The sequence below is a fragment of the Drosophila eugracilis genome, unplaced genomic scaffold, assembly GCF_018153835.1.
Source record: "Drosophila eugracilis isolate 14026-0451.02 unplaced genomic scaffold, ASM1815383v1 contig_1104, whole genome shotgun sequence".
Classification (NCBI taxonomy): domain Eukaryota; kingdom Metazoa; phylum Arthropoda; class Insecta; order Diptera; family Drosophilidae; genus Drosophila; species Drosophila eugracilis.
In genome coordinates this window covers 1,077,913-1,093,579 of record NW_024571881.1, presented here as the reverse complement: position 1 = coordinate 1,093,579, position 15,667 = coordinate 1,077,913, and the positions used below count along the sequence as shown (strand labels likewise).

The window sequence follows — 15,667 nt, the reverse complement described above, 5'->3', positions numbered from 1 at the left end:
TCGTTTGAAGTGACTATCTATATAGATATATATACACAAAGAGAGAGAGAAGAAAAAACATATAGCCACACGATCGCCGAGGAAGTCGCTGTTCAGGATATGGATGATATGTGACTGGACTCGGCAATGAGCAAACATTCGAAATAAAAGCCCCGCTATGGACATTATTATGCAGCAAAAAGCTGCACAGTTTGCCCATTATTTTGACAGAAATATGTGGCATGGCGTAAAGATAACGTTTGATGGGTCAATGAGCTGCAGTTAGAGAACTGATTCTTGGGGGGGAGATCATTACAAAGATATCTTTATTATGGCTAGGCTATAGGCAATGACTAAATTAGTTAGAATGAATTAATAATCAACAGGTCAATGAGCTTGATTTGTCTGGCGTTAGAGTAATGGCTTGTTGGAAAAGTTGCAAGTCTTAAAAGGGTTTTGTTTGTTTATTTTTAGCACTTTTTCCTTGTAAACCCCTGCCCAGGAACCTATCTTTATGATACTGTCATAAAACCCTCTCTGGGTGGCTCTAAAAAAGATAGTTTTTCCCCATAGATTCCATTCCTTGGAATGTCTGGCAATCCATTTTCTCCTTGCTTGAGCCAAAAAAAAAATAAATGCCAACAATTTGCCGCGTAATGTTAACAATTATTTAGCCGGCCAACTCTGCAGCTACACATTTGCCACTTCATTATAAAATACTTAGTCATAAATGCTGTCGCCCCGAACAAAACAAAGCTCCCCTTGCCTCGCCACCCCCCTCTTTGAATTCCCTGCCATTAGCAATCCAGCAGATTGAGTTACAAGACGCGTGTGTAAGTCTTCGGATGAGGTTCGCTCTTCACTGTGGTGAATCCAATTCGCACTTAGGGAAAAGTATATAAAAGTTTATTTAATTTAAGATTATTCAGAATGATATCTCAAATATATCTTACAAGTCCTAGAACTGTTTTTTAATAACCAGAAAATCACAAATTTCTAAAATATTCTTTATAATCTTTAAGATTATTAACCTTAAGCCTTGAAATAAATATTTAAAAATCTAAAACAAAACGAGAAGCCACCTTTTATGCTCCGTGCATCCCCAAGACTTTTGTATCTCAGCTGGCAGCTGGCAATAGATACGAATGCATCCAGAAGATAGCCTTGAATAATTCAAGCGCGTGTGACTCGCTTAGTAATTAACCCAGCACAAAAGCCGCAGGCGCAGGCCAGCGATGAGTCGCGGTTTGGCTTGGCTTGGCTTGGGTTAGGGATTGGGATTGGGGATTGAGAACCATATAGAGAAGGTGGAGTAGTGGAAACGGGGCTGGGGCAGGCACGTCAAGTGGCAGACACCGAATCCGTAGCCGCGGCGCTCACAGAAACACTCATGCATATATGGATACTTTTGTTCCTTTATTTTTTGTGTATATATATATATCGCCGTGTTGTGTCTTCTGTCTGCTGTTTGCTTATTTGTTTGTTTTTAGCTTTGGCTTTGGCTTTGTCTTTGTGTCATCATCATCGCCATCGCGATTATCCTCATTATGAGCATGTCTCTATTGCTGTGTGTGTGTGTGTGTGCGTGGAGGTGAACGCTTCCTGCAATGCCAACAGGTAGACCCCAAGACAAAGGCAGCAGTTCCATCCAGTACCCAATCCCTAACCCAATCCCCGTCTCTCTCTCTCTCTCTCTCCCTTGGCCAGACATGACTGTAGTCATGGTGGGAATCGGCTGCTTCAAATGCCAGAAACGCTCCGGGCAAAGCAAATAGTTACCTATAAATTGTTCAGCGAACAAACGAAGCCGTCAAATCATCCCATGAATGACTGACAAGCCCTAGCGACAATTGTTGTCCGGACTTTGCCACAAAATGCTGCAACTGCAACTGCAACGGGCCACAGCCATAGAGCCACGACCACGACACGCTCTAATAAATGGTTCAATAATAAATTACCTCCCGGTTCAGGTTCACCTCCAGGATTTGTTTCGGCATCACGTTATTTGGGCATTTGTCAAGTTCAAGCGTAACTCTCGTCTTACACTAGTCAGCTGGGTTGGGATATGAAACTATGAGATATCTCAATCTTACTATCTAAAAGCAAAGCAATGACTGTATTTTAAGATAACAATTTTATTTCTTAATCCAATGATTTATGGGATTTCCTTTAAGACTTTACAAGGCTATTTTGGATAGGCCAAATTGCAGATATTTTGAGCACCTTTGATGATATGCCATATACTCCTTTAGATACACTCCTTTTGCTGCGGAAATACTACAAGTTTATGGCCATTTTTTATGGCTCTCTTGTTCCGCGCAGGAGCTGGGCTAATCCCCTGGTTGGTTACATAGTGTTAGCGACACCTTGCCTGAGGGCCACCGTTGTGAGTAGGATGTCAGATCGCGCCACCTTCGTGATTTGTGGCTTTAGGGCACATGTGCAACAGCAACAACGGCAACGGCAACGGCAACGGCAACAAGCAACTAGCAAGCAGCAATATCAACTCGGTGGGTCTCCCAAACTCCTGGTCAAAAAGAAGAAGAAATGTCCATTTGTCCATCGTCTGGCTTTTGGCCGCCGGATTAGCATTGAAATTGACTTCGTGCTGTGCTCATTAAAATTTTACGTGCATAAAGTTTATTTCGATTTGCCTGGCCGTGTTGTTTGTCGCTGCATTTTGTCCTTAGTTCGTCTGAGTTTTTCTTTCCATCGCTCTGCTTCCAAAGAATTACATTTCGTGGTCGCAAACTTAGAATATTTCCACAGAATTTTCCCCCCCAAAAAAAAAAAAAAAACAATCAGAGAAACAAATATTTCTGCTACCCATTTCGGTACTTCCTTATTGGCCAATACAATCTGTTTGAGAGCAGAATGTAGACCCTTTGAGTTAAAGATTCTATCGATCCACTACGGTTATTGGTGTTTTAATGCGTTTTCGGCCCGACTGGGGTTGCATTAACAAGTTTACGGCCGTTTTGGAATTGATGTGGCTAACAACTTTTTCAATTACCCAGTCCAAGTCCAAGTCCAGCGTCCAAGTTCCAAGTCCCAGTGCCAGGTTGGAAAAGCCGTTGAGCAAACACAGACAGGCCACGCTCTCAGATCAGATCGTCATCATTGTTGTGGAGCCTTAACTTCTTCTTGCCCCGGTCGTTTTGGTTATTATGCCATAAAAACTCGTTTTCAGCTGATTTAGCCGAAGTTCATGATCAGCTGTGAACTGAAAGTGGTTGATTGGAGCAGCCAGCAAAGAGCAGCGAGCATGGAGCAGGCTCTTTGGTCCAGAAGAACCTCTGTTTGATACCGGTTTTTGCTGTTACTCGTGCCCCGCCAATTGCACTCGTAATTGAGAGAGTCTTGTGCTGATGTAACAGCAACTTGCAACGGGCCAACCAGCAACTGGCAACTGGCAACCAGCAACTAGCAACCAGCAACTTGCAACAGTTTTTTCTTTATATTTCTGCCTGCCTCAGCATCTTTGCCTTTGAAGTTGCCACGAAATCGAAACGGGCCGTTGTTATCTTAAAGCCCTCCGCCATAACCCATAACTGTGACAGCAGCCTGTGCATCCGATCCCAATTCCAATTCCAATTCTGATTCGGATTCAGTTTCCCATTCCCGATTCCCATTCCCATTCCCATTTTCAACACCCCATCGAGGGCCAATGTAAGCAGCAACTTCCTGCATCCACAGACAAAATAATTCGCAGCACCACCGATCGTTGCACCAAAATGCAAACAACAATTTGCAGATATACCATGCAACTCAGTGGGGCAGTGTGGGGCTTCCAAGAACACTGCTGCTGTGGCATTCCGACCGTGCAGCTACCATGACAGCCTAGACCTGATCTATTTTCGTCTCGCTCCCGGTGCCATCTTCATGCCTTGCGAAAAATCTGCCCCACACAAGCGGGTGCCACATACGAAGCACTGAGAGAAAAGTTTTATGTTAAAGAAAACTTAAATTTAGTTTGAAAAGTCAAACTAGTATCTAGATTGTAAATTAAACTAATCTAAAAGTCAATAAATCTTTAACTTAGATGATTCTACTTTAAGAGATATTTTTCTCAGTGTATTTTATATATTTAAAAGTATATAGAGCCTCACCTCCGCCCCCGCTTCGCAAACACACACCCTACGGGGGGAGCACAAACAATTTGTAGGTGTGGCCGGAGTGATCCGAATCAAATGTGGCATCTACAGGGACGTGGTCATGGATGTGTGTGGTGCATTGTGGATCAAACTGCAAATGCTGTTGGTGCCAATGACGTTCCGTTGATGGCCATTCCGCGCCAGATCAAGCGGAAATGTGACGTTGACGGCAATAAATATATAAAGTGAATCGCTTTGTTAGTCCAAGAGTTCAAAGCTTGCGGAAAAATGGAAAAAAATTCAAAAAAGAAAAAACAAATTGTTAGTGGGAGTGCAAAATAACAGGCCTATTAATAGACAATCGAGAATATTCGGCAGGGTAATCGAAACTCAGGAAACATGTGGAGTCGGAAATCAATTGGGGCAGCCAGAATAGGAAGTGGAAAGCCAGACAGTTATTCTATGGGAAAAACGAGAAAATCAGCGCTTTTTATCTTGCCGTTTTTTGGAGCAGAAAAGCTATAAAATTTAACAGTAAACATTATAGTGTGGGAGATTATCCATGTAAGTTAGTATTTTGTATATTTAGTATTTAGTATATTCAGTATTCAGTATATTTATTTAATAATTATCTGTACTTCAAATATTAGTATATTTCAACGCAAACCATAACAAAATGTTATATTATATCCACAAAGTGTCAACTTTAAAGCTCAGATATATAGCTCTAGCCAAGTAACTTTATAACTTCCATAAAAATAACTCAAAAAACCAATTGCTAATAAGTACCACTTTAACTGCCTTTGTCAGGTGATTTATAGTTTATTTATTTGCTCGTTGAATGTTTATCTATTAACACGAATACCTGTAAAAGAAAGTTAACAACTTATCGTTATTAATATCTCAAATTTCTCACTGCGTTTACATCATCTTCCGCAATGTTCCTGCCAACAAAGAAGTTTGTTATTTAATTTCAAAGCCATTTTTCGTTCGCTAATGAAATTCCGCCTTTTCGATCAGGCCCAGCCCACAGCGGCAAATTAAAAATTAAATAACAAACAGCCAAATATCAATTGTTGGCCATCAAATACAATTTGGCCAAAAAAAAAGTAACGGAATCGCCAGAAAACAGTTAACAGAAAAAGGCCGAGGCCGCCGCTTACACATCATAATTATCCATCGCTGGCGGCGCTTTTGACCAGGTGTGGCCCTTTTTTCCCAACAAATTAATTATGGCTTGAGGTGAAAAATTTAGGAAAAATATGTTCAGCCAAAAAAAATTGGCAATAAACGAAATTTGAACCCCAATTTTTGGGTTGCCCACAATTTGTTAAGACAACAAGCCAAGTGCATGTGAATGTGTCGATGACTGTGTTTCTCGACTTCTTTTTTTATTTTTGTGCAACGCCCTGAATGCGTAATTTTAGTGGCACCGATGGTGGTCTCTTGGTTCTTCGGTTATCCAGAGATACAAACAAACCCCCGGCGGAGTCCAAAATCCAAATCCGTGTACGACTGCACCCGCATTGAATAATTGCCATAGGCTGGGCGCCACACGCCGGGACATGGCCATTTATACTTGGCCTCCCTGGCCACACACCAACCAAAAATATATATGTATATCGAGATATGTTTATATCTGCATATACTCGTATGCTAATGCCGGGCCATGTCGGCTTGATTACTCATATATTGCGGATCGTCGATTCGCTGTCTTGGCCGCCTGTTGATGGGTTTTTGTTTCGTTTCGTTTTGCGGCTGCCGGTCGGTAATTTAGTTTTCAACATCAAAGGCGTGGGAATGAGCAAAAAAGTACAAAAAACAAAAAACCAAAAAACAACAACAAACAATGATGAAATGATATATGCTCTGATCCAGGCCAGGATTCAGACAAATCCTCGACAAAATCTGCCCGCAGATTTATGGCCAGGCACTCGAAAGCCAAAAGCCGCCAATGGAACGGAAATTTGTCGCCCCGCAACAAATTGAAAGCAACCCAAGAGCCAGAACAAAAAAGATACTTTTGTATCTTTGTGGTGAAATACCCTTCGTTTTCCCTTTTTTTTTTTGTGTCTACAATTCTGGGAAGAATCAAAATGGTATTTGGAAGCCGTTTTCTGGAATGTTTTTTAGGGGAAATATGTTTGGTTCTAGGAGGGTTAGTTTTATACCCAAAAGTATTAATAATCAGGAATTCCTAACTCTTCACAATTTGAGAAGCTAAGTAGATATAGAATATAAAAGAGTGTGAAGGTTTAAATAAGTAAAGTTCAGTTCTGTAAGCTTTAAGAATATAAAACTGTGACAAGCTTACTTGATTCTAATCCCAACTGTCCTTCAAAGTTTATTCTTTCCATAACAAGACTTGAATAGTTTGACTTGTCGTTGGACATAAAATCGAACATTATATGACAGTACCGCTGCTAGGAGAGGGTTTGTGCAATGTTCAGTGTTCCAGTGTAGGCGACACCATCAAAAACAAATAACAACAACAAGCAACAATATAACAACATCGATGACAATGACAAGCGGCGTCCGAGCGACGCGCGCATTTGGGTCAATGACGACGAAACTGAAACGCTTCCAATGATTTAGAACCCCCCTTTGGTTTTGGATTGGCTTTGGATTGGATCCGATCGGAACAGATCGTATCAGTGATGGAGATGGTGAACGAGAAGGAGTAGGAGAAGGCACCGGCACCGCCAGTATGGAACATGGAACTTGGCATCGAGCTGGGTCTGGGAGCAATCATGCAGAAAATGTTACGAAAATCATTATTTTAGCATGTGGCGACAGGGGCTTATACAACGATACCTCCCTGAAATACACTGGAATGAATAAAGAAAATATTTATAAAGACAAATAAATAAACTTGAAGTATTCAAATATTTAAGTATTTAAATATAATTTTTCTTTTAGTTTTTTAGTTTTTTTTAGCGATTCTAGCAAGCGGTCACACTAACTCATCTAAACACAGTTAGTTGTAAGCACGGAATGTTTTCTCTCCCCCTCTTACATAAAGATCCTGCCAACGAACACTATGTGTATCCCGTTCGCACGATCAACAAATGTCACCAATACAAGTTCAAATTAGGCTAGGATTGAATAAGATAAAGGAATAAAGAACAGTTCGATTTTGAGCACAGAAGAGGTCGGCACGTGTTTAAATCAAAGTTTAAAGTACTTAAGATGTTTGTTTAACCTTCAAGTAAAGTAAATAAATAAAGTGGTTAAACATTTGACTGAAACCTCTAACTTTGAGCTTTAAATCACATTTGAAGTTTACATATTTTTACAAAGATTTGTTTACCTTAACTAGAAATCTTAATGGTAAAACATTAAAATGTTTGAAGGACTTAAAATATGTTAATTTTTTTTAGTGCATCTCCAAAACAACAGACAGAAAGAGAAGGCAGAAGGGGCAGAGAGAGATGGCCTTTAGAGCGGAGGAAGTGGTTGCGTTGCTGTCGTTGTGTGGTTCGGTTGATCGGCGATGATCATTTTGTTCAATCGATTGTAAACGATGCGTTGCGATCGTTGCTGCGGCTTTGATCAAATGACAAAATTGATCATTTTCTGTTTGAATGGATTTCGATCGGGGTACCCTCTTCAAGCTCCGTCACCCCCTTCATACCCCTTGAAAATACCCCACCAAAAAAATAAAAACTCCGTAACCCCCCATTGAATGCCTCCTCTAGAGCGACAACAATTGATTTATGTTCGCGTCTCTCTCTTTTTCCCCTCTACATCTAGCTCTCTCTCTCTCTCTCTTTCCCTCCTGGCTGGGTGGCATGTGCAATAAAAACAACAACAACAACATCAACAACAATCGCTTTGTTACCAATAAAATATCCAAGTTTTTGTGTTGAGTCAAAAGGCGCTATAAATCAAGCCAGTGCGCACCTTTTTTCCCCCTGTCCGATTTTCCGAAAAAGCGAAACGAAAACAAAGCCAAAATCAAATGTCCAACAAAAAATCTGAGCAACTGGCAAATTAGCAACAATGTGAAGAAACATTTTCGCATTGCAACAATTAATAGCTGACCAAAGGATCGGGCTTAAACTCGAGTCTCTAGGAGCTCTCTCTTTGCGCTTTTTTTTGTTTTTGCTGGTTTTTTCTTGATTTTTTGAAGTCGCGGGACTCAAATTCGATTTCACATTCCCGTAGGGGTGAAATCTGCGTTGGGCTTTCTGCTTTTCAGCCTTTTCAGTTTGGCACAAACGCTGAGGGTAATAACCAAAAATTAGCAAAAATTGCCAAAAAGTTTGACTTGCATGATTTATCTATAATTTTCCATCGCCATCGCCAGGCGGTGCCTGTTTTCCGTTAAGTTTTTTTTCTGTCTGTTTTAGGCTTTTTGGGCTTACACAGAGAGAAATTTATGTTATTTTAAGGAGTAGCTACATTTTAAAGAATATTTTTCATATTTCCATTTAAGAGATTAGAATTTAATGATATTTATTGCCACTTTCTTACATTTACCACTACACCCATTTTAGATAACCAACCATTATTTTTCCTGTGCACTTTTCGTACTGGGGCGGCCAAAAAGTTGCCACATTCGCCATCTCCGATATGGCCAACTTGCGGACAAACATGGGGGAGACCTCGAACATTCAGGCCTCCAAATATCCAAATATCCCAAGCTCTGATGTCTGACGTCGGACAGTCTGGGCCATTTTTAATGCACTTTCCAGGCATATAGCCTCGGTTTTAGTTTTAGTTTGACTTTAGTTTTGGTTTTCGGTTTCCTTTCCGCAGCTTAACACTTGCGGGTGTTGTGGCCTGCACAATTTTGCTGGCCGAACATGTAATCGCAGTAATAATAAAAATTTGCAAATGATTTCGTTACTCAATCTGCAATCAGGCACTTATACCGCTTATCGTCTTACAGTCCTGGTTATGGCATCCCGGCTGGCCTTTGGCAACATCCAATGGAGCGCTGGTCTTGCAGCTGAGCGACGCTGAGATCGCGCACGCACTTCGCCCGGCGGAGCTGTATCTCTGCATCAAATTGGGTAAGTGGGTCGACCGGGATCGGAGGCGGAGGGGCATGGCCCTTCTCATGGCTATATGATTATAGGTGCTGGTGCACATGGTTGGCATACAACCCTCTAATCATAATAATCGATCACTTACTAGGCCCGTCTAGGGCTAGCTTGATCAATTTAAATGGGACTAGAATGGGGAGTATGTCTAAGAGTTGGAGTTGGGATACAGGATTTTCTAGGTGCTTATCTTTAAGCAAATTATCAAGACTTGCAACACTTATTTAGCCTTTCTTGACTTCTATTTTTTGAGAATTTTGTAATGTATTCATTAATTAAGGTGACTCTAACGAAGCTACATTGATAGGTCAGTAACTTACCATTTAAGCCAAGAAGAGTTACAACTTTTTCATTGAAGATTTTTATGATTTTACTATTTCTTATAGCTTGTATTTTATAGTTTCCAGTCTTAACCTGATCCTCAATAAACTGGTTAAAATCGCATCATTTTTTAAGATAACTTTTTTATTAGGCGAGCTATGGCAGCTGTAGGAAATTTATGACTAATAACTTTTTTATGGGTTGACCTCCAAAGTTAGCTTAAAATGTTAATAAATCTGTATTGAAATTTTATCAAATATATTAAATCATTAGATTTGTAAGTGGATTTCTGGAGTAACAATCCTGTTTTCCCATCCTAACTTATCTTTCCGTTTCCCTGTTATTTCCAGAATCTTCAACCGAAACCGACGCGGATTGCATACCGCGGCTCTATGCTGTTTGGCGTTCGTCCCGCAAGGAGGAGAGCGTCCAGAGCCATTGCATCGACCACGAGAATCCCGGCCAATTGCCCCTGAGCGTGCTCCAACTGGAAATGTCCACGGCAGCGGCGGCACTAATGGCTTCGGATTGCGGTGAACTGCCGCAATTGCTGCAGAATCTTCTCGTAAGCGTGGAGCGGAGTATCGAGCGAGTTTCCCTCAACGAGCTGCAGATGCCGTTGCATCATGACCTCGGGGAGGATTCCCTCGATGAGGCCAACAATAATGGCTGCAACAATAACCTGATGGGATCACCCAAGTGCGCGTTGCGACGCAGCGATTTGATAACCAAAAACAAGCTGTTCAACAGCCGTTACATGCTGAGGCGCTTGACCAATCGGCAGGACAGCATGAACTCCACCTCGTCGGGAAATAGTAATGTTAGTGACAGGAGCAGCAGCTCCAGTTCCAGTTCGAGTGCTGGCGAGGAGCTCTTGTCTAACAATTCGGAGGCCAAAAAGAGGAGTAACAGTGGTGGTAATGAGGCAAGTGGAGCATCTACCTCGCCGGCATTACCGCTCTTTTGTCTGGGCAACTCATTTCCGCACATTGACAGCGATGAGGAGGCCAGCGATAGCATCGGACCGGGGAAACTCCACAGTCTGGGTAAGCCACGCAGCGTATACGTAATATCGTATTACGCATGCGCACCGATAGCCGCAGGATACAGAAATTACTCCGATATCGGTATCGGTATTTCGTTTCGCTATTAATACACAGAAAATATTAGTTTTGAAAGTAGTTTATAGACCAGTGAAGGATTTTTATAGTTTTAAGAAAAACTCTTTCTCAGTGTACCTGCAACAGTTGCAACAGAGCGACCAGTTCGTGGCTTGCTTATCGCAATTTCTGGGCGTGATTTGTCTTATTTGTTTTAGCTCCGTGGCCTGCATCGTATGCAAATCTGTGAGCCCGAACTATTCAATTAAACGCCCCGCAGCCAAAAGTCGGTTAAACCCAAAACTGGAGTCAAATTTGCGTTCATTTCGAACGGCGCTTTGAAGTCGATAGCTTTTCCAGGGGGTGGGGTCTAATGGATAGCGCTTTGATAGCGTTCAGTTTTGGCGCTAATTTGATATATTTGCTGTAACACAAAATGCTGGCCAACGTTTTTAAATCAATTAATGGTCTTAGATTGGCGAGAGATAAAAGCAGTTTTGGTTTTGCCCTGAATTCTAGCGAAAGTATGAGAGAGTGAAATTTGTGACATATTTTCCTATCTGGTTGATATTTGGTTTTGATCTCCATCCGGTTTTTGATTTGTTTAGGATGTCATTTGACTTACGTTTATGCCATTTGATTAATTAACAGTTTACCGACATCTTAAAGCCATGACATCACAATCCATTAAATGCCAAAATTCATTCTCAATTAAGTTGGCAATGCTTGGGAATTGCCACTTCTATCTGTGCCCATTTATTTTGGAAAATATCTGAAAAGCCGTTCTTTATTGCCGGCTAAAAATGCCCCTTCAAAATGCTCCATTGAGAAGAAGAAGGAGGAGGAGGAAGAGGAGGAGGTCCGCCGGCAGCCGTGGCTTTAGCCATTAGCCATTAACATCGACAACCCACGGCATCCGGCGAGACGCGGTTAGCCGCAAAATATCGTTGTCTCTGTGGCAGCCACAACGGTGCAAATGCCTTTTAATTTGTCAAAGCCTAAAATATGAAAATTAAATGAGAAACCAAAGCAATGCCAGTGTAGAGGCACAGTGGTACGAAAGTAGCCAATAAAGACAAAAATGATTCAAGTTTTCGTAGTTAGAATGGACATTAGAAGAGGTTCCCCACACATATTCATCTCATTTGAATGAAAAGTGTAACTCCCAGTATCTCTCCACTCTAGTTTAAGATCACTTTTCCCATCACTTCTTACCACTGTTCCCTGGAATGCGTTCAACTGCGATCTGGGCTGGGTGTGGGTGCAATTTGCAAGCGGACATAAATCAGTTGGCAAGTGCGGGGGCTATTGTGGTTTTGGCTATTGAATTACAATCCACCGGGTCGCATTCGCTTTTGGCTCTCTGCCATTGGAAAAGCAACGGCAACAGGTGGCCAACACCGGAGTTCACTTCGACGAGTGCAGAATTTTCCCGAGACGCTGAAATGTGTCGCATTTATCATTGGGGGAAGCGAAATATTTGTCGCATGCGAAAGTCCCCGGGGGCAGGCTGAACAATTTATGATGAACTAGTTTTTCGGTGGGCAAGCGAAGCCAAGACGGCGGCCTGCCACGCCCCCTAGAGAGCTGGTGTGGGCCTGGTAGCTGGCAGCTTGAAATTAATCAAATGACATTATTATGCAAACGGCGCAGATCCTGGACCAGTTTTCAAGGTTCCGTCGAGCGTTTAAAATACAATTAACCCATATTTCTAGGCCCCCCGCCTGCGTCTTTATTTTCGTTTGAGTTTTCGCAAGTCTTAGGAAAGAAAATTTGTTTTTTTTTAAATATTATTTTTCTAACCATAAACATTTTTCTCTCTGCAGAGACCTGCGAGACCGAGCTACTGCCGCCCAGCTCGATTGGCGAGCTGCCTGAGAAACTGCTGACCAGCGGCGTCTATCTACCAGGTGAGCATCCATCCATCCGCATGTGTGGTGGACCTAGGTGACAAACTTTCCATTTTCGCCGCGCCCCAGTCCCAATCTCATCTAATTCTAGACTTTCACTGAACCGAAATCTCAAAATTTGCTTATAAATTGGAATCGCTTTTGTAACGCCCCGCCGGGCAATTTGCCGCTGGCCATTTTCCTGGCATGTTTGGCGAAAAGCGATTAGATTGGAATTGTGGTGGGAGAGGGGGAGGTGGAAAATGCATAAAGTTGGCGCTTTTCAATTAATGTGCACACGCTTTTTCGCACATTATCGAATAGGCGAAGTGGCCACCCAGGGTGCACCAATTGAGACCGTGGCGTAGTGCGATTTCCCACATCTCGAGATCTTTTATGGCCCATCTCTTAACTATTTTTTGTAACTTCTTTTCCTTCCAGGCACACGCACCCTCCAAGGCGACCCACTTGTGACTGTGGACGCTGCCTGTGTGGCGTCCGCCGGCCTCAATTGCTACGAGCTGGCCACGCTGCTCCTCTACTACAGTACGATTCCAGAGCGCAGGTGAGTGGGGGATCTATAGAGCTACACTTGGAAGAAATATCAAAGAAATCGGTCAAGATAAAGGCTTTCTTCTTGGGTAAATGGGTCATATTGGTGGGTTATTAAAGAATATGTCTCATCATAAAAAAATACTTTACTTAATGTTAGAAGATTTTCCATAGCCTATAGCTTACATAATTACATATCTTACAGAACTTTTTCCCCGTGTGCATATCTCAATTTCCATATCTGAATCAGAATTAGAATCAGCCTCATCGGTTTAGTGTCAAAGTAACGCATGGGAATGGGCTCAACGAGCAGCTGTAGGCAATCGCGAGATTTCAGAGCTAGAACCAGTATGAGTACGAGTTCGAGTACTAGTACTCCCCCCTAGCATCCCAGAATCAGCATCTGCATCCGAATCAGGCATTTCAATTTGTCTGGCAATAAGTTCATAGACTCGCAGACCCAGGAGACCCGTCGGCCCATCCATATTTACGAGCCGATATGCAAATGCGCCAGCCAGCCAGTCAGCCAGTCAGCTAGTCAGCCAAATGGCGCTGGGAACGATGTGGAGCTGCATTTAAGCCTTTAAGTCGGCATTCCCACCTTCCACTCCTCAGAATTCACTCCCCCAAAGAGTTTCGTTTCGTTTCGGCCCGAATGCATGTCAGTCAATTTGCCACTTTGGCTAAAAGGAAACATGCAGCAGCAGCAGCAGAGGCAGCCGCAGCAGAGGAAAAACAACGGCAACATCGAACAGCACTTGCATTGTAAGCCAAGAACTTTGCCTTAGAAAATAGAACAAAAGTCTAAGCTAAAAGTCGATAAACACTGTCCAGCAGGGTTGGCTATCTGTCCCAGATCTTTGAGTGAATGGGGGGAGGGCTTCATGAAGTGGGGAAAACTCTGGTACTCTCAATTAGTGCTCACATGCAAGAGGGTCAAGTGCGAATGGGTTTTTGAGAGAATGATAGATAAGATTTAGAGATCAAATGAAGATAAAGTAAAGATGAAATTCTAATGGTTAAAATCAGATTAAAAGCTTTTTTGTTTAATGGAAAACTGGTAATGACGAAAGTTCTTATTAGGATTTTCAAATTGTAATATTAAAATTTTAAGATGAGAACTTCCAACTCTTTCAGGGAAATACCTTTTACAAAAACTTCTAAAATAAATTCTACTCACACTGCCCCTTAAAAGTGTATTAACGAGCTGCCCGTTTACGGGTCCATCCCAAAAGGTCATGGGAAAAGGTCTTGAAAAATCCCAATAAACTTCAACTGAAAAGTTGAGTTTTTCCCCTGCTGTTTAGTGTAAATTAGAATTCCACTCAGGCTGGCTGGCAATGTTTGTGGGGCTGGTTGTTGCGGGCACGTCTTTCGAGGGACGACTGTGTGCGGCTTCCCTTTGAGGAGAGAGTGAGAGGCAGTGTGATTGGGGGAGGTTGGAAAGAGAGCGAACGATAACTGCAGGCATATGAATGATTTTTTTTTTTTTATTTTTTTTATTTTCTACCTTCAGACAGATTCGTGACACTTTAAAATTTATGATGTGAACTTTTATTTTTCCGCAAATGGTTGTTGCTGTTTCTTCTATTCTGGGCAAAAGGTTCCAACTGCCACACGATTCCTGGAAATATCAGAAGATCTGTGAAATCTAAATCGACAGAGGAGAGCACTCTGGTATCTGGCGGCCACTAGGCAGCGGAGATGGCAGTGCGATTCCCGTTCCAGTTTTTAAGCCAAAGAGATTCAGCTTGAAATCCAGCTGCATGCTGCTGATGTTAATTGCTTCAATGCCAATTGGTAAAAACGCGGCCAAATCGTGTAGAAAAGTCTTTGACAAACATTGGCAGTGGCAGCAACAGCAACAGCAACAGCAGCAGCAGCAGCTGAAAAGTGGCACATCTGCTGTAGACGCCTCATCATCATCAGCATCTCAACTCATCCCATTCCATCCAGTCCAGTCTTCGCTTTTTTTTTTTTCTATTTTGACCTGACTCATGACGAGTTGGATCTGCCAGACCATTGACATTATTTGCGTTTTGTTTGCCGACATGTGTAAGGTATTCATTAGCTGGCTGTCCAATTCGGAATGTCAGCCAGATGGACGGCAAATATTAGATGTTGGCTCTTTGGTCTGCGTTTAGTTTTCACCACTGCGTCAGTGTCAACATGGCCACTTGGCTTATCCATAGCTTACATCATTTGTCTGGGCCAGAGGTCTGACCTCGACTCCAACTCCCTAACTATCTGACTCCAAAAAGACCAACTCAAACTTCCATCTGCGATGCCAATCCACAACTCCCTCCATCGTGTGTGTGTGACAGCTTGCAATTAAATTTGTTTTTATGGACACAGTTTGGCGGGCTCTGCACTTCTCGGAATCTTCGGCTGCGAAAGGTACCCAGAGTACCCGGGCATAAGTATAAATATGCATGCCCGCGCATAATACGGATATAAAAGAAAAGCTCGGGTTACACACGCTCGACCTAGGATTGTGCTCATATTTTAATGCGTCTTGCCCTACAAAATCAATGGAGAGAGCATAAGCGGCTGTTCCCAAAACCGAAATGCATTCGGAATCATTTTAAGGTTTTGAATTATAACAGGTTGAAAGGGGTTAAAGGCTGTTTCGCAAAATGGTTTCGCAGAAGATGTGATTTTTCTACTAAACAAGTCAGGGAAAA

At 42.3% G+C, this 15,667-nt stretch overlaps 1 protein-coding gene across 4 annotated transcripts in view; it reads left to right on the top strand.

Annotated features, from left to right (window-relative positions):
* The window catches only part of LOC108104909, a 46,937-nt gene that overhangs the window by 14,915 nt on the left and 16,355 nt on the right, over window positions 1-15,667 (top strand). For all 4 annotated transcript variants that reach the window (XM_017211243.1, XM_017211245.1, XM_017211244.1 and 1 more), the window contains exons 4-7: window positions 8,968-9,091; window positions 9,793-10,488; window positions 12,369-12,452; window positions 12,873-12,996. In XM_017211243.1, coding sequence (XP_017066732.1) covers window positions 8,968-9,091; window positions 9,793-10,488; window positions 12,369-12,452; window positions 12,873-12,996 — 1,028 coding nt within the window. The remainder of the gene's footprint in view (window positions 1-8,967; window positions 9,092-9,792; window positions 10,489-12,368; window positions 12,453-12,872; window positions 12,997-15,667) is intronic.